Source organism: Clytia hemisphaerica, unplaced genomic scaffold (genome assembly GCF_902728285.1).
Source record: "Clytia hemisphaerica strain Z4C2 unplaced genomic scaffold, Clytia hemisphaerica genome assembly, whole genome shotgun sequence".
Lineage (NCBI taxonomy): Eukaryota > Metazoa > Cnidaria > Hydrozoa > Leptothecata > Clytiidae > Clytia > Clytia hemisphaerica.
This window is the reverse complement of record NW_027103734.1, coordinates 1,408,953-1,428,219: the sequence shown is the minus strand read 5'-3', so window position 1 is coordinate 1,428,219 and position 19,267 is coordinate 1,408,953. Positions and strand designations below refer to the sequence as shown.

The window sequence follows — 19,267 nt, the reverse complement described above, 5'->3', positions numbered from 1 at the left end:
CAAAACAAAACTTCCAAAACAGCACTACAAAATTGGCAAACAGAAAAGAAGAATTGAAGCAAAATAAATATACCTTTAGTTCTTTACACGGTGCAACCAAGTCATTAAGAAGATTAAAACAAGAATACCTAAGCAAGTAATTGGAAAGAAAACAACCAGAACATCTAAAAATGCCCATGTTTTGATCTTCCCACTTCTTCCCTACCATTACTGATATTTTTAAATTTGGATGCGTGGTCAAACACCCAAGGGAGATAATTAGGCATTCTATTGTTATTTGCTTCGAGGAAGAAAAATCAGGGAGATTTGCAAAGCAGCATACACGCCTTGCTGATCGCCTGCGCGATCCATCCAAATACTTTGCCGGACACTTCAAGTTAGCAACTCCAGAAGATTTTTTAAGTTTTAATTTTTTTTTCAAAATCTATCCTATCTTGTAGAGCTTTGAAAAAGAAAGAAAATGAGGGGTCATAGGCCTCCAGAGGATTAGTGGTTGTAAAGATATTCAAATTTTAGTGTCAAAAATTGACTAAAAATGTCAAAAAAAAGGCTAGGAAAATAGCTTGGAAAAATTCGAAAAATGTGTCAAAAAAGAAAAAAAAGAAACTTTCCAGTCATGCTTCTTAAATTTTGCATATCTCTTTTTCTAGTGTAGCTAGAGACCTCAAATTTGGAGGAAGAATTCTTTGATGGTGTTAAAATATTATTATATAAAAATGTTGGTAAAATATTTAGTATATTTATCAAAATAACGAAAGATATATCTTTTTTTGAAAAAAGAAGACATTGCATTGTTTTATTTTTGTTTTTGAAGAAAATAGCTTGGAAAAGGTTGAAATGAGTCAAAAAAGGTGGTAGGACCCATTTTCAAGGGGCCTCTGGAAATGGAGGAACAAAAACTTATGAGTAAAGAATAAGTTTTTCTGAAAGGAGAACCCCCAAATAAAAAGAAAATCCATTTCGGCAGAAATAAAAACTTTTTTTTGGGACATTCCCATGCTAAAGAAGCAAAAAAGTTAAAAAAACTACATGAAAATGAAAGAACTAGAATTAGCGATTGTGATTTTTGAATTCCTCACCCTTTTTCTGATAAACATACAAAGTTTCAGCCTCCAAATACATTTTCCTCCGTTTCCTGACACATTTGTTCTTTGAAAGTTGCAAATTGTTTTTCTCCCGTCGGCAAACAATTTTCAAAATGTTGCAAAACGTTCGGCATTTTACCAATTTGCCGTCGAGCCCGTGTCCACAGTGTTATATACCGCTGGAAAGCTAAGATTACGGGCTTTCATTTAGTAAAACCCGTAACGCTTTAGCATACATAGAAAAGAAGTTCCAAGGGTTCAAAGTTCACGGAAAAATGAAACATTTGGTTTGACGTCAACGAAAGTTGCATGACTTCTGGAGTCGCTATTCAAGTCAGCTCGCATAATTTCTTATACGCGCTCCATCATTCAGATATCTCTGATTTGCTTAGACCCAACCAATCAGAATATCTGCATAATCATCCTCAGATCAGAATGCAGACGATCTAGGTAAACCAGACCGTAAACATAAGAAATATCAAAATCAAAAAAAAGTTTACGGGCTGGATATCCAGGCTACGTCTGGCCTAAAATGGCAAATGGCTGTACTTTTACTCAATAAGAATAGCCAGAGTGTAAATGCATGTTATACGTTAATTTTTAACATTGCAATGGCTTCTTCTCGGGTACCAATTCCAAAAAAACTCCAATCAAAGATGGCGGATAGTATAGCTTGGATATATAAAGGTCAGTGGTCCTATCCTGTTACCATAATAATACAGCTACAGCTACAGGACAGGTTTTCAGTTGTTAACCCCCTGCCCGGCATTATGTAGTTTCCAGAAACCAAAGAATGCAGTATTTCTTACCTTTTCAGACTTCCTGGCTCATTTTTGATTGAGTGGACAAGCTGTATGTAGTGGTTGACTAGATTTTTGTTTACATTTTGAAATTTATTTTGCACTGGCTCTTTTGGTCACTTTTCGCCCGCCTCGGCCACGGTCCCGGCTCTTTGACGACAACGAAGCGGAAAAATTAAAGGCCCAGCTACATCTAATTACAGGAAAGTTTAAAGGTTATAGTATAGACAAGCCTTAAGAATGAAAATTGTATTTTCAAGACTCAAAAAGTTAATATTTTTTAAAATAGTATGAGCATTTTTTCAGCTTAATCTAAAATAAGATAATTAAAAATTGTTTATATTATTTCAAATTTGAAAACCATTGTAAAAATTTTAAGAATTGAAATGTTAATTAAGTAATTTTAGCTGTAACTCAGCTCTGCAATTTATTAGGATGATGTTAAAAAAACATGTGCTTTTCAAAACCAACTTTCACTTTTAACGTCAACAATATTGAATATTATTTAGATTTTTAGAGGGGAAGCAAGAAAGGAGTTCTTTTTTTCACTTTGTTGCAAATAACTTGCTGATATGGCTACTGACGATGGAGTTATTAAAGGTGAGAAGAAATTTCTCTTTATGCCTAATTATTCTATTTATCATATTTATCAAAATCTGAGTTTTTCTGAAAAAATCGAAAAATGAAAAATTAATTGAAAGAGGAAAATATAAAAAATTGTATGCTGCAGCCACTTCTGCTAATGTCCAAGTGCCTAATGACAATATCAAGACGTCGTTAAAGAGGTCCTCGAGGAGGAAGCAGCAGAAGGAAGGGAAAAGATTAGAAGATCATAGAACATCATCCATGACCATGGTGGTGTCAACGACAGAGGACAGTTAGTAACATTTGGCGAGTTCCTGTACGCGACCGCGATCTAAAAAATCATAACAACACTCATTAAAAAATGACGTTCGTGTCTTTTTGCACTTTTTTAGCCTAGACGATGTAGGAAACATAGTAAATATAAGCACACTGTGCTTTTAATTGGCTGAAGTTTTTTTTTTGCGTCGGAAAATTTTTTTCAAACTTTTAGAAATGATTGACCAAACTGTTACAATGAAAATTATCCAGCGCATTTTTTATCTTCTTATCTTCTTAATATTCAATAAAGCACTCAAAGTTTACTGAATTTAAGCACATAAGATATTCTTATAATTATTGATATTCACTAAAACACCGTTCGTTGTGCGCTGCGGTGGAGTGTATGACGTAACTCGCGCGGTAACTAACTTGCTTTTTGTTGGAAGATCATATTGGGCGTTTTGGCGTTACCACCCTCGAAGCTAGCGGGCGCCCCTGTCTTTCCGCAACTCTTTCCACCATTTTAGATGGCCATAACAATAGATCCAAAGAGCGCCATAATCTTGGAAAATAATTTGTTTTGGTCTCCAGCTTTGGGAAGTAGCAATGTTTTTGGTTGTTTTTGATGGAAAATGGTAAGAAACTTAAGTTTACAAATGGCATTTAGTTTTTGCTGGCTTATAGAATGGCAGGATCCTGGATGGTTTCCCTAACTGGAGGATGCTACCAAAAAAGATTGAGGAAGAGAAAATGAATGTTTTTCAGTCAGGATTAACTGCCTAAATAGGAACAAATTTATCGATTTTACAAATATATACTCTCATCTAGGATATAGGTACTTATCTAGGCATATTTTTTATTATAAGGTTAGAATATTTTAGAGACTTTTATTTTACATTAAAACTAAAAAAAGTCGCATGTATCAATTATTATTTAGGTATTTTCTAACTGTGTTCCAAATTTCCGAAAGATTCATCAATGCAGTATTGAATTATTGCATTTTAAAGTTTCCAGGCAGATTCCACTGCTTATTATTAATGGTCTATTTACATATCAAATCCCGTTTTTTAGTTAAAGAGAGCCTTAAAATGTTCCTATTTAAGATATTTTTTACAAAAGCTAAGATTTTCCACCCTTCCACCCACCAAAAGTGCTGATTTTTGGAAAAAGAAACCACTTTGTATTATTACATCTATTAGTCATAACTTGAGCATGCGACTTTGTTTTGAAATGAAAAATTTGGAGAAGAAAGAAAATGTTGCTAGCTTAGAATAAAAAATATGCCTAGATAAGTACCTATATCCTAGATAAATGGGAAAATTGGTCAACTCCTCACAACGACACAAAGGAAGACGAACAATTTCTCAAAGCTTTTTTAAGAGACTCCTTCTTTTACCAAAATGTCAATGAGCCAACGGGAGCTAGAGGTACTGATACGCCATCACTTATTGACCTGATTCTGACAAATGAAGAAAGCCAGGTCAGCAACATCTCCTATCTTTCACCACTTCATAAAAGTGATCACAGTGTTCTATCATTTACCTTCGAATGTTACCTTGAAACAGAATGCATTAATTAAAACTATAACTAAAATAAGGCAAATTTTGAAGCAATAAAAGGACATCTTGAGAACTCTGACTGGGTTACAGGTTTCCATCAAAAAGCAGGAAATGCAAACGTATTAAATGATTGCTGGAAGATATTGCGAGATAAATTATTTGAGCTTAGGAATCAGTACGTTCCTCATATACTAAGGGAAAACATGGTTACGGAAAAAAGGAAAGTTTTGCAATCAATCAAGATATTCAACAAAGCTTAAAAGAAAAACGTCGCCTTCATCGCAAGAAACAAGGTTACTTTCTCATACGAGAAAGAAGAAGACTAGAAGAACGAATTTGTGGTCAAGCAAACAGAAGCCCTAAGAAGTTTTGGAAGCATATCCGGAACTCAATGAAGACCAAATCGGGAATTTCCCCTCTTCTCCTTGATCCAAATGATAAATCATCATTCGTTTTACTGATGAGGATAAAGCTGACATCCTACAGGATCAGTTTTGCAGTGTTTTTACGAATGAACCTGCTGGATCACTACCTGAGTTTCCATCACAAACAGACACAAATGTAGCATTCGATCTAACAATCGACATGGTCAGAAAGGAACTGAAAGGTTTGAATTCTAATAAATCGCTAGGACCTGATGAGATTCACCCAGTCATGCTAAAAAAGCTAGCCTTTTATATAGCCGGTCCTTTACATACTATCATTTCCAAGTCCCTCGTAGAAAATAAGCTACCTGATGATTGGAAGACTCTACATGTGTCCCAGATCTACAAGAAAGGAAAAAAGAACCTTGCAGAAAATTACAGGCCTGTTAGTTTAACATCAGTTGCGTGTAGACTAATGGAAAGAATCCTAAAGAAACAAATAATGGAACACCTCACAAATGAGAAATTGCTATCCAACCAAACAACGTGGGTTCATGGGCAAGCGATCAACAGAGTGACACAACTTCTTCACTACTTAAACAAATGTGCGGACTGGATATCCAATGATAAGGTTGTTGACGTAATTTTTTTGGACTTCCCAAAGGCCTTTGACACCGTTCCACATCGCAGATTACTAAGAAAACTCGAAGCGTATGGTATCAGAGGAAGGTTACTTGGTTGGATGAAAGCATCTTTGTCCGATCGTTACCAATATGTGAAGGTCAATGGAAAGTTATCTAAGAAATGCCAGGTGCAAAGTGGTGTACCACAAGAAAGTGTCTTAGGTACACTTCTTTTCGTTATTTACATCAATGATCTAGCTGAAGTCACCAACTCAGAAATGTTCCTCTTTGCCGATGACACAAAGCTGGTTGAAGAAATAAATAACGCTGAAGATGCAATTAGACTTCAGCACGATATTGAGGCAATGGAAAAGTGGTCTGATGACTGGTTGTTGAAATTCCATCCTGACAAGTGCCACATGTTTACACTAGGGAAATTCTGGAACATTCAACATGCACATCCTTTTGAGATTGCTGGCTCTGTCCTAGAACATGTCGATCAAGAGAAGGATCTTGGAGTGATTATTGATTATTAAAATTCGAAGAGCACATCTACACCAAGATCAAGAAGGCTAACTCGATCGTTGGATTGATTAACAGGACCTTCGACTTCCTTTCTTCCGAGATGCTCCGCGCACTCGGTGGTTATAGAAACCATTCATATTAAGAACGTTTACAAGTCATGAACCAACCCAGCCTCAAGATCTGGCGTAAAATCGGGAACATGGTGGAAATCTTTAGACATCTTAATGTCTATGATAAATCTTCCCTATGTCAGAAGCTTGTTCTTCGAAATCGACCTCGACGTAAGCACAATCTCGAATTAAAGAGGAATTTAGCTGAAGACGACATTAGAGGATACCAAACGAATTCACTTTACTATAGGAGCATTGATACTTGGAACGGTTTGGCAGCCAATGTTGTAAATGCACTGTCCGTAGGGAAATTCAAACTAGAATTGACAAACAAATGGAATGATAAGATCTATAAATTGTAAAGATGTAAGATTGTTTCATAGAGGTCAATAGACCTGAGAAATACACTTCTATAAATTAAATTATATTAGCAAGAGAAATCCAGACGGTGTTAAAATATTCAAATATCAGAATACTTTGATGAACAACAATGTGGTTTTAGGAAAGAATATTCCACCCAAACATCTCTTATCCCAATGGAAGAGCTCTGGAAGCTAGCCAATGACAAGAAAGACATTTTCGGGGCACTGCTCATCGATCTTTCTAAGGCCTTTGATTGCATGTGCCACAAATTACTTGTAGCAAAGATCAGTGCATACGGATTCAATGACCTTTCCACTAGGTTAGTCAAGAGTAATCTAGAAAACAGGCAACAAAGGACAAAAGTAGGCAACAAACTGAGTAACTGGGATTCATCCTTGTCCCTCTGCTTTTCAATATTTATATCTCTGACCTCTTTTTCATCATTGAGGATACTAAGGTTGCGAATTATGCAGACGATACGACACCCTATGTTTAGTGCTCCGACCTGGATTGAAGTAAGTGTTAAACTAAGCTCTGTAGCAGAAAAAATCTTTACATGGCTTTCAATTAATCAAATGGTTGGCAATGCTGACAAATGTCAGCTAAAAGTTAACATCATTGACGATTTGCTCTACAGTATCTAAATATTAGAAAAGAGACTGTTTTCAATACCAAAATGTCAAAGATTCTTGGAGTAACCTTCAATAATCTCTTGACGTTTGAATCGCATATAGAAAATCTTTGCAAGAAAGCTAGTTTGAAAATAACCGCCTTAGCCAGAATTAGCACATTATCTCAGTTTAGGAAAAAAGAAACACTTAATGAATGCTTTCATTAAATGCCACTTCAATTACTGTCCTCTCATATTGATGTTTCATAGCAGGGCTCTAGAGGATAAAATCAACAATCTATATAAAAGATTCTTGAGAATCGTTTACTCAGACTACAACTCATCATTCAAAGATCTCAAAAAGGTGTTTAATTTTGCATAAATTAATGCAGATTGTGGGGAAATTCCCTGTTTTCCATCAGTTTTTTACCACAAATAGGCCAATAAATTTTGATCTAGAGAAGTTGGGACTTTGGTGTAATACACTTTTTTGCTCAGTTTGAAGAGCTCTATCATGTGATATAGGTCTTTTTTTTAATTGAAGACCCCCCAAAAATCATGAATTTCCAGGCCTTCCAATTTTGCCTGGAAACGCAAAAAAATCGCCAATTACTCGTTACTTGCACGATAATATCGTGGAAACTTTTTGATTTTGTAATCTACACATACTAATTCGCGAGTTTTCGTTGTTTTTTTTGGAATCTAAAAGATGTATCACGAAACGAAACGTTTTTCGACCTCAGCCGCGCGACTAAATGGGTAATTTCTTTGTTCTTTTGCTATTTCCTTTTGTTCTAAGTTACCTAAAGATGCTTCACAAATTTAAGTACTTCTACTAACTGTTCGATTACGTTCGATTGAGATTCGATTATGTTTGATATAAATTGATTGCAATGCAATTAAATTAACCCACCCCTCTATAGAGCTTGAGAGCTTTAGCGTGGGTTGCCACCAATACGCCATTTGAAAATCAGATAAGAGCGAGTGCCTAAGTAATGAACGAGACAAAGATTGATTCGAGCGAATGCAATAGACCTTTTCGCCTTTCCATCCGCTATCTTGAATTGTATGCAAAAATACAGGAACGAAAAAGCCGTGGTTGGATTTTGTTGGAAAATATGCAAAACATATGCAAGTTTACACAAAGATTAAAAAGACAGCAAAGCATCTTAAAGAAATATTATAATCATTAGATCAATAAAAGATACAATTTTTTAATCCAAAAAGAAATATTTACAGAACAACGGAAGCCTTTTAGAAATCTGTTCTTAAAGACATAGCATATTCTGTTTTCATGCCATTATAAAATTCCACGAAGACGGAGTACGCACATGAAACTTTCAAAACACGCAAACTGCACTATATTTGAATGTTTTTTTGGTTGAAAACTTCGCAATTTTTAGTGGTTAAATTTGTTAATTAAATTTAATTGTTTGGTTAAATTTGTGATTGCAAAACTTGAACTTCTTTTCTACTTCTGCTATAATGTTCATCTTTACACCAGTGGTAGATTAGCCTTAGGTAAAGAAGGTTGTCAAATTTGAAGGCAAACAGAAAAGTCCTTCGGAAGATATGGGACTGGAAATACCCCTTGGTAGCATTTTTCTGTGAAACATCAAATCTTAAACTTTTTACTAAAATTGGGGTTATCTTTTTCGAACAGTGCAATTAAAAGCTGGAAAGTGTTTAAGTGTTGGTGCATTGGTATTATTGATCATTTCGAAACAAAGGATGCATACCATTTAGCCAAAAACCCAAAAAAGTGAAACAGAGGGTTTAGCGAATGCATTGATTCATTTAAAAGTTTTCCAAAACAGACGATCAAAGCCAACAGTCTTTTTTCTGTATTTTTTTTTTTCGCTAAACCGAGGGTTTAGCCAACAGACTGCACCATTTGATTTTTTGTTTTGCTAAACCATTTTTCTAACCAAGCACTACACCTTGTTCACGCTAGTTCACTAAGTGCACGCATTCATAAGCCCTAAGCTTTAATGTTTTCTTCAGCTAGGCTACCATTTTGAAATTGGTTGCTGTGACTTCAGGCATTCAAATTCAAAATATTAAGCGGAGAAGTGTAAGATCCTAGAAATCGAATTAGCAATGCAATAGCTTCTTTGTTTAGGTAAACAAACTCAAACCATTTGCAGTTTAGTGAAACAATTTGAGTTTGGAAGGGCTACTCTCAAAGCGTACGCGAGCGTACAAGGGGGGGTCGAATTTTGCTTACTTTTGAGCGTACATACTTTTTGAATGCTTGGGCAGGGAAAGGTCAAAGGACTGTTGACCAGCAGGGGGAAAGGCATCTTGTCCCAACAAGACAATCTTGTCCCAACGAGACATAACTCGATGTAATCAAAAGTCAAAGGCCTGCTGACAGACAGGGAGGCAAGGGTATGTTGCCTTTAACATGTTGTGTATACTGTTTGATACAAAGTGTAAGTATGTGGTATTTGACTGACTATCTGGAGGAAAACAATCTACAAACAACTATGACAATAGTATAGCCAAAAGTCTTGGTATAACCCTAATCGCCTGTTTCTGGGTAAAAAACAAGGTGTTGAGAAAAACCTGGGAACAAAGTCTGCAGGGTACATATTGACATTGTCCTTGCCAGCAACCTTGAAAAATCAGAAAAAAAAAGCAGAAACTTGCAAACATAAATAGGAGGGGATGGGAGGGGGAATTTCATGTGACTGCTTGAGTAGCTAAGGGGGGGGTGGAAATCCTGAATATTTAAGCATGTTACACATGTGCCAGGAGGACAGGGTTTAGCACTAGATTGGATGAGCTGACTTTTAGCAAAGTGCAGAGGCTAGATCCTTAGCCTAGAAGCCAGGTAGATTGGTAATCTAGCGAATGAGCTTTTTCTTCTCATGTAGATCAATATAAAAAAAACCGAATTCTATGTAGGAGTAACTACTTTTAAATACGTCCATTAAATTGGAATTTAGTATCGTGACTTCACAGAACTAAACATACTTTTAGTCTGTTTTAGTTATTACTTTGAATAAAATGGTTTAATGTTATCTTTCTGAGAATTTGTTATTTGAACTACCAATTTTTTTACCAATTTATTTTATTAATTCAAATTGTTTTTTAGAAGAAGAAATGGAAGACGAAGAAGAAGATGAAGTCGAGGATGAAGAAATGGACGAAAATGGTGAGCGATTGATGTTTCTTAAAAAGTCCCTTTGTTCTTCCTGTTTCTCTTGTTTCACCTGGTTCTCTGAAACACTGTCTCAGTTATTACAGTTGTCCGTTTAACTTCAGACGTTTTTGAAATACAGTAAACAGACTTGTGTAACTTAAATAATTAAGGGAGGTGAGGATAATCTTTTGTCAAGTAACTGTAAAAGAAATGTAGTAATTAGCTAAAATGAGAAATTTTACAAAAAAATGTGCAATTTAAAGTCGACTTAATGTCGCTTAATTTTACAATTTGCAGCATTTCATGATATTTACAAAAACTTTACCAACCAAATTCAAAAGCTATCAATACCTATGAAATACCTGTTTTTACAACCATTTTATTTTGGCAATATACTAGGGGGTGTACCACAAGAAAGTTTCTCTTTCAAGTAAATTTTCTTGAGTTCAGTGTATTTTAAAGAAATACATCTTTTTAAATTGAAAATTCTTAAAAATTCTTTAAAGTGGGTTAACCTTTCACACGATTTTGAGCTTGTGCATAAAAATTAATCACATAGATCATTAACCTAACCTGAAAGAGGTGTTATCATTCAGATTAAGCTCCCCTTTTTATAACCAAAGCTCAACTTGGCTGCCTTTCTGCTTGATACTCAACAATTACCTTCCCTTAATTGCTGAGTATCAAGCAGAGAGTAATAAGGGTAATAAGGGAAGTTATCCAGGGATAACTTACTTGCTATTAATTTTTTCCTCAATTTGGCCCTCTTTATAGATGAAGACGGAAAAGAACCTGAGGAGAAGGTATTATAATTTGAATAGTTTTCTTGTATAAAAATTTCTTTTCAGAATACTCTATATTTTAATTAAGGAAAATCTCGGAACTCGTAAAATATTTCTCATATTGCACTCTTTCAGAACTTTCAAAATATCCTTAAGAGACCAGATTTGATTACTGAAAAATAAAGATTTTTAACAATGAAGTGAATACAATCGCTCTCATGTTGTCTTCTGACCAGCCACCATGATTAATATCTGTGGTCGCATGCCCAAACCTTCCGTTAGTGTAGTAGTTGGTGGATTCCAACACACTAGCAATGTGGAGATAATTTCTCCCAATTCACTGTCTCTGACCAGTCAGTAGACAAGAATTCACTTCCTGTTCTACCACGTGGCAATTGAGTCCTCGGGTTCCAGATGGACCCGTAGCTTAATGGTAGAGCAAATATATGCCCGCGAATGGCATGGTTGTGAGTTTGAGTCTCGCCGGATCCGTTGGTTTTCCAACGGTTCTGGTGGCTGGTCAGAAGACAATACGAGAGCAACTGTATTCACTTCATTGTAATACATAAGGGCAATATTCATGATTAAAGATTTTTAACTATAACTGTCCCAAAAGAGTTTTTATGCGAATCCTTCCAACAGGATAATATTAACCTTATTTCTTTCAGGTCTACTTTCCTGGAGATCCAATAGAAGATGGTGATGAATTGACTTTTGACAAAAGTGCTTACCATATGTATCATGCAGTATGTTACTTTGTTATTTGATGTTCTTTTTTGTTTGACTACGGTTGTCTTTATAGCACAGAATTGGAAAAACTTTTTCCAAACATCCACTATTTTGAAAAGTTTGCGTGTTTGAAAATTAGAATAAAGGCAAATTTTGTACGAAAAAATAAAATACATTTTTAAACGTTGTGGCTGATTCCTCCTTCTTATAAAGTTAACACATCTACAGTATTTATTTTCTTCTTTTCAGGCACAGACTGGGGCTCCATGCTTAAGCTTTGATGTGGTACCTGATAATCTTGGCGATGTCAGAACAGAGGTTTGTTTCCATGAATTGACTTAAGGTGTCTGCAGGTTTGTTTTATTGAAATGTTCTAATAAATTGTAAACCATGTACTATTTGGTGAAAGGGTTTTTTATGCCTAAAGATATTGTACTTAACTGCTTTCAAATGAGAAAATGACAGCTCTAGAACAAAGCTCAAATTGTTAAATTGCTCATAGTGTCAGCCCGCCCCCCAGAAATCTGAAGGGCACCTAGGCCAGGTTAGGGATTGGGGGCTAATATTTTGCAATTTTTTAGGGTTGCCAGGGGGGTACCGAGTCAGTGTAAAAACTTAAAAAAAAAACCACCCCACCAGCTATGGGCCAGCATAGCTGGTGGGGTGGTGTATTTTTTAAGTTAAATTGAGTTAAAAGGGTGGTCCTCTGAGAAAAATACATTAAAAAAGTTAGTACACTGTACTAAAAAGGGTGGTGTTCTGAATTGATACACACTGAGAAGTTAGTACATTGTACTAATTTCAGTGGTAAAAACACACAAACCCAGAGAATTCTCAAAGTTGGTTTTGAGTGTTTTGACGTGCTAGTTTCAGCTAATCTCACTGTATTCGAATGACTTTGTCTGTTTCATTGTTTCAGTGTTTGTACAACAAGGATTCAAATATTTTAATGTTCAAATCTTTCCTTTTATATAATTTGGTGCTTTTCTTAGCAAAATGCTTCAAAACCTTTGTATACGGGGGTAATTAAACTTATCTGGTCAAGAAGAAATTAGAACAATGCACTATAAGGGGTGGTTTCTAAACTTATCTGATCCAAAAAACAGCTAGTACAGTGTACTAAAAGGGTGGTATCAAAAATCCGGCCATGGAGAAAAGTCAGTACACTGTACTAAAAGGGTGGTGTCAAAGCCCCGACCGTATAAGAAAGTTAGTACAGTGTACTAAAAAGGGTGGTGGTCTCCTTTTTTGGGAAAAAATCCAAAAATCAAGTTAGTACCCTATGGTCCAGTACACTGACTTGGTACCCCCCCCCTGGGGTTGCCTATTCATACCTAGCTGTTTTGATGGAGGCTCTGGGGCTGTGTATATTTTCCAAATTGAATATTTCAAACTATTGAATTTTTTTACCCCTGCGCCCAGCTTCGCATCCAATTGCGATTTTCGTTTCTTTCCACGCACGTCATCTTTAGCTATATTTTTCAAATGTGACTGTTTTGATTTAGACAGCCGCCATTATTTTAGCATAATAACAAACCGCCCCAAAAATCATTAAGATTATTTAGGAATGACAAAAGAACAAAAAGTGTCAATTCAAAAAAATTATCGGCTGAATTATCGGGTACCTAACTCAAAGCAATTTCTCAAGGGGACTTAACTCGTTGGGTGCACCATGCTTCAAAGGGGGTACTCAAAAAGTGGGGTGAAGCCATGTCATGTTACTGTTATACCTAAAATTAAAGATGGATGTATTGTTTATATTCAGTTTCCAATGACGTGTTACATGGTTTGTGGGACACAGAGTGAAGGGAAGCCAAACCAGTTGTTGTTAATGAAAATGTCAAATTTAACCAAAATAATAAGCGAAGACAGTAAGTATGCATCTTTTGTTTTTGTTTTTTTGTTGTTGTTCACTTTTTCGTATTTTGGACAATAAAATCATATTTCCCGTCAAAACTATATATGGCTAAGATCAGAGATCTGACCTCAAAGAGAACAATTGTTGAAAATATTAAATAAAATGAAAATGAAACATAAAAAGAGACTAATAATTCTATAATCATACCGTTTTTGGACTTACCTTGGATGTCCTTTAAATTAACCTTCGTTTGTTCTTTCGTTCGTTCCGTCCGTTACCAGCTTTTCTCGGGATTGGCTCATTAGTTTTTTTACATAGTGATGCAAAACGACAGTACCCAAATAGTAAAGGAGCCCGATTTTCGAAAAACAATTTTTCTGGCCGAAAATGCCGGAATTATGCCGGAAAAACCGATATTTTGGAATTTTTTCGAGATTTCATCATTAGTTTTTTCTGATTTTTCGCACAGAGATGTGTATTAGCAATGCCCAAAGCATAGTCGAGTCTGATTTTTGAGAAAACTTTTTTTCCGGCCGAAAATACCGGAAATATGCCGGAGATCGCCGTTTTTGGAGATTTTAATTGAACTTTTTCCTTATACTTCTTTTTTTTTCGCACAAAAACATTATTGATATTAACAATACCCACCATCAAGCATGATTCAATTGTCAATAAAACTGATTTTTGCAACCAGAACTTTCTATTTTTATTTCCCTACTCCCCTTCCCTCTCCCTCATCAACAATCAATGATGAAATTTAATGTGTTATGCATTTTTGCTAAACGCTATATCTTCTGATTGATTGATTGTTTTCATTTTTCTCCTTATTGCTATCTAACTTTTATCATCAGGTAGGTCCATTCAGCATGTAGCTTGTTTTTTCTGAATTTTGATCAAGGAAAAGTTTTTCTGGCCGAAAATGACGGAAATATGCCGGAAATAGTTTTATATCTTGTTTTTCCAAACAAAAACATTATTTATGACCATTAAGCATGGTTGAATTTTCAATGAAACTGATTTTGGTCGCCGGAACTTTCTAAAAATCGCCAGAACAGACGAGAATCGCCGGAAAAACGGTTTTTCTTGAATTTCTCGAGTTGTTTTTGTATTTTTCTGCATTTTCATACTATTGCTGCTATTCTTTTAAATTGATATTTTTTTTTTGAATTTTTCTAAATATACAAACCAACCCAACCAAACATTCTGTCAAGAAATGAGAATTTTATACCAAAAAAGAGAGAACCGACAAACCAATAGATATAAAGTTTAAAAAGCTCAGCAGAATTTATATAAAGTCATCAAAATAATCTAATAACAGTTGATTTTTTTGTTCATCATATAAAGTTATCATATTTTCCTTTAAACTAAAGATACAAATCGAAATGATTAGCTATGTGTGAAATTTAAGGACAAAATAATTTCAATTTCAGGTGATTCAGAGGATAGTTATATAGACGAAGACGAGAATGAAGGTGATGGACCCCATCTTCGAACTGTCTCCATTAATCATATTGGTGGTGTCAACAGAATTAGGGTAAAACGATGTTGCACTTCTGTAATGTCTTTCGAATTTTCTTGGACAAAGCATTTAGACCATTTCCTTTCAGATCAAGTTAAAAAACAAGGATACTAGCTCTTCTTTTTGGACCTACCTCCGGGTACCCCGGTGGAGGTTCTATAAATTAACCCATGTCCGTCCGTCCGTCCGTCCGTCCGTTCGTTCGTCTGTCCGTCCGTCCGTCTGTTACCAGCTTTTCTCAGGATTGGCTCATTAGTTTTTTCTGATTTTTTGCACAATGATGCAAAATGGCAATGCCCAGAACGTGACGGAGCCCGATTTTTGAGAAAAAATTTATTTGGGCAAATTTGGGCCAAAAACTACCTAAAAATAGGGTTTTTTGGACTTTGTGCAAAATCCTGTCATTACTTTTTTCTGATTTTTTGTTCAAAGATGGAGGGCAAGATTCTCTAAAGAATGGCTGAAGTGGTTTTTCCCGGAAAATTCTTATTCGCCTTAAAAAACGGATTTTCGTATTTTTGGGGAAATTCCCATTAACCAAATAAGCAAATATAGCTTTTCTCAATGTTGACTCGTTATTTTTTTCTGATTTTTTGCACAATGATGCAAAATAGCAATGCCTAAAATGTGTCAGAGCCCGACTTTCGAAAAAAAATATATTTGGGCAAATTTGGGCCAAAAACTGCCTAAAAATAGGGTTTTTTGGACTTTGTGCAAAATCCTGTCATTACTTTTTTCTGATTTTTTGTACAAAGATGGAGGGCAAGATTCTCTAAAGAATGGCTGAAGTGGTTTTTCCCGGAAAATTGTTATTCGCCTTAAAAAACGGATTTTCGTATTTTGGGGAAATTCTCTTTAACCAAATAAGCAAATATAGCTTTTCTCAATGTTGACTCGTTATTTTTTTCTGATTTTTTGCACAATGATGCAAAATGGCAATGCCTAAAATGTGTCGGAGCCTGATTTTCGAAAAAAAATATGTTTGGGCAAATTTGGGCCAAAAACTGCCTAAAAATAGGGTTTTTGGACTTTATGCAAAATCCTGTCATTACTTTTTTCTGATTTTTTGTACAAAGATGGAGGGCAAGATTCTCTAAAGAATGGCTGAAGTGGTTTTTCCTGGAAAATTCTCATTCGCCTTAAAAAACGGATTTTCGTATTTTGGGGAAATTCCCTTTAACCAAATAAGAAAGTATAGCTTTTCTCAATGTTGACTCATAATTTTTTTCTGATTTTTGCACAATGATGCAAAATGGCAATCAATGCCCATGACCATTTTACAATATTCAACACACAAGCTTTATTTTTCCATTCTGAATTTTTGTACAATTATTGTCACTTTTTTCTTATTTTCATCTGATGCTAATCATTAGGTAGGTCCATTCAGCATGTTGCTTGTTCTTTTTTGTTATGATTCAACTCGTATTGATTTCTTCTATCTCTAGCAAACTACAATCAATAATAAACAGTTTTGCGCAACTTGGTCAGAAACAGGAACAGTGTATGTTTGGGACAACACTAAAGGAATGGAAAGCCTTGACTTGCCAGGAGTAGCGCAACATCAAACTGCGCCAAACTCAGCAAAGCACACATTTCATTTCTCTGGTCATCAGGTAATACCTAGACTAAGATGTGTTTAAGATGGTCTTAAAAATCTTATGACTTTTTCTATTAAAGTCTTTAACGAATCGATAAATGATTTAAAATTTGATCTCTTAATTTTTTATAAGGCTGAAGGATTTGCAATGGACTGGTCTTCTGCGACACCTGGAAGGTAATTTGTTGTTGTTTTGTACAATCTTTAAAAAGTATAAATCGAGAAATTTAGACTTTAAAAGAAATCATGTTTTTTTTTAGGCTAGCGACAGGGTCATGCAATCGAAACATTCATTTATGGCAGTTGCGAGATTCAGGGACGTGGAATGTGGATCAGAGACCATTGAACGCACATACTGGTTCTGTTGAGGATATTCAATGGAGTCCAAACGAAAACAACGTATGTCAAAACAGACTTTAAAATTGACCAAAGGAGAAATTTTTATTTGAGCTATGAAACTAGAACTCATTCTTTTTCGTTTGTATAATTATGTCAACCGCTTGTGCTCAGATTGAGATGGCAAGTAATTGTCATCTAAATTTTTTTTGGGCTTCCCTAATGGCCACCACCGGAACACTAAGCGTCACATATAGTCTATAAAAAGCAATACTATGCTAAAAGACATTCATATTAGAATGGTGATTTTGTGAAACATGTTTTTAGACTTTCTACTTAATGAATTCTAATCTTGAAGTGCTTATTTTTGAGTTTATCGACCTACCAGATGAGGGGAGAAGAAGAATCTCTCGAAACGAAGTCAGACGTAATTCTTATGATTCATGGTAAACTTCCGATATGCTTTTTTTACATTGTTTTTGCTTTAGGTTTTCGCATCATGTTCTGTGGATAAAACAGTTCGTATATGGGATGCACGTGCAGTAGGATCAAAAGCATGTATGTTAACTGCAAATGCACACGACTCTGATGTTAATGTCATCTCGTGGAACAGGTATGTGTTTGACTGCGTGCATAATCGTGGAAGTGAAGACTTTTTTTTAAAATTTTGATATCATTTGAATAAATAACTTAAATCCACCTGTTACCACATTTAACAACTATAGGTTACTTATGAATCTCCCCGCCCTTTTCTATGATTCTCCTTTTCAAAAAGCTCGATGTTTTGAGTAGACTTTACTGAAGGCACGTTGTAAATATTCTCCAAAAGTTTCGCCTAACTTTCTAGTGAATATAAGCTAAATCTTATATAAATTTTAAAATTTAGGTTTTTAATCACGAGGTGTCTCACGGTTCAGAAAGTAGAGCCCAAATTAGATAATAGAACGTCAGTTTAAATGTCGCCATTTTTTTCAATTTCGATCTCAAAATTTTAGTTAAAAGATATTTTCATACTTCCTTCTGAAAAAGGCTGAATTTCATTGGTTTACTCAAGTGAAAAGTGTTCTAAGTACTTCTATAATTTCTTCATTTTAAACATATTTAAAAAAACAATGTCTGCTTTTTAGGCACGATCCTTTCATTTTATCGGGTGGAGATGACGGAATGCTTAAAGTATGGGATTTGAGACAATTTCAGAATGGTGTACCAGTTGCGACATTCAAACATCACAATGCTCCCGTCACATCAGTAGAATGGCATCCGACCGACAGTACAGTTTTCGCAGCATCAGGTGACGACCATCAAATCACTATCTGGGATCTGGCTGTCGAAAAAGACGAAGAAAATGAACAAGCTTTATCAACGACTAATGATTTACCACCACAGCTACTCTTTATTCACATGGTAAGATTCTCCGACTTTAGGAACCATGGTTCTCCTTTCTATGAGCAATAGTACCGTTACCAGGTTTGGGAAAAATATATAACCAAGCAGGAAATCGATCACTAGGAAAGAAAATGTTCCATTTTGAAATAGCGATTGTTAAGGAAAATCAAAAGTATTCCTCCATATTATAATGGTGGAAATTATATAATTTCTGAACCTCAACCTCAATTCAGTTGTTATATCCACACAAAAAAAAAGATCTTCCTTTTCTCGTTTGCTTCAGGGCCAGACGGACATTAAAGAAATTCACTGGCATAAACAACTACCAGGAGTATTAATCAGTACCGCTGCTAGTGGTTATAACATTTTTAAAACTATAAGTGTATAGTCATGTGTGTTATTGGATGAGCATTAGGTGCAAGTTATAGCTGTAAAGGCACTCCAATCAAATGACGGACTTTTTGGAAATACACAGAAAGGTTACACTGATGTAAAAACATTTAATATTAAGTTCCCAAAGCCAGGCATTACAGTTATTTCGGGCTTATATTAACCAACAAATTGGCATGATAAGGTATACACATTTTATTCAATCCTAGATTTTATATTATTTTTATCAGTATTTTTTACCATTCATCTGGAGATGGGCGTGGCAATGCTCAAGTGTTGAATGGGGGTTATATTTTGGTTTTGAATGAATTTTCGAAAAGCGAGTAAACAATCTTTCATACTTTACAATATATTATTATAGTATAAGAAAATGTGTTTCGGGTATCGTGGAAGAATGTTCCCCGCTTTTTTATAACAAACATAACAAGCAGGGCTGTGAAGATACTGATCACGCGAAAAAGATTGTTCAAGAAAGAAGAGATCGAATACGAAAAGAAATTTCATTATACAGTTTTCATTACCTTGTTGCTATCCCGATAAGAACTAAGAAAAAACTTTCTGCCCCATAGATCAACAAGCTATTATTACGTTTTGAGATTTTTCTCAGTCAGCGGCTCTATGTAATTCTTTTCCTCTTTT

At 35.2% G+C, this 19,267-nt stretch overlaps 1 protein-coding gene across 1 annotated transcript; it reads left to right on the top strand.

The window, feature by feature from the left end:
• Positions 1–2,360: 2,360 nt before the first annotated feature.
• On the top strand, positions 2,361–19,132 carry LOC136805096 (glutamate-rich WD repeat-containing protein 1-like). The gene is made up of 13 exons (XM_067061659.1): positions 2,361–2,485; positions 9,984–10,043; positions 10,806–10,834; positions 11,482–11,559; positions 11,792–11,860; positions 13,308–13,413; positions 14,831–14,934; positions 16,365–16,532; positions 16,650–16,693; positions 16,777–16,915; positions 17,341–17,465; positions 17,980–18,256; positions 18,522–19,132. Exons 1-13 carry the CDS (start codon positions 2,458–2,460, stop codon positions 18,624–18,626), a joined length of 1,332 nt encoding a protein of 443 aa, XP_066917760.1. The 5' UTR covers positions 2,361–2,457; the 3' UTR covers positions 18,627–19,132.
• The last annotated feature ends 135 nt before the right edge of the window (positions 19,133–19,267 follow it).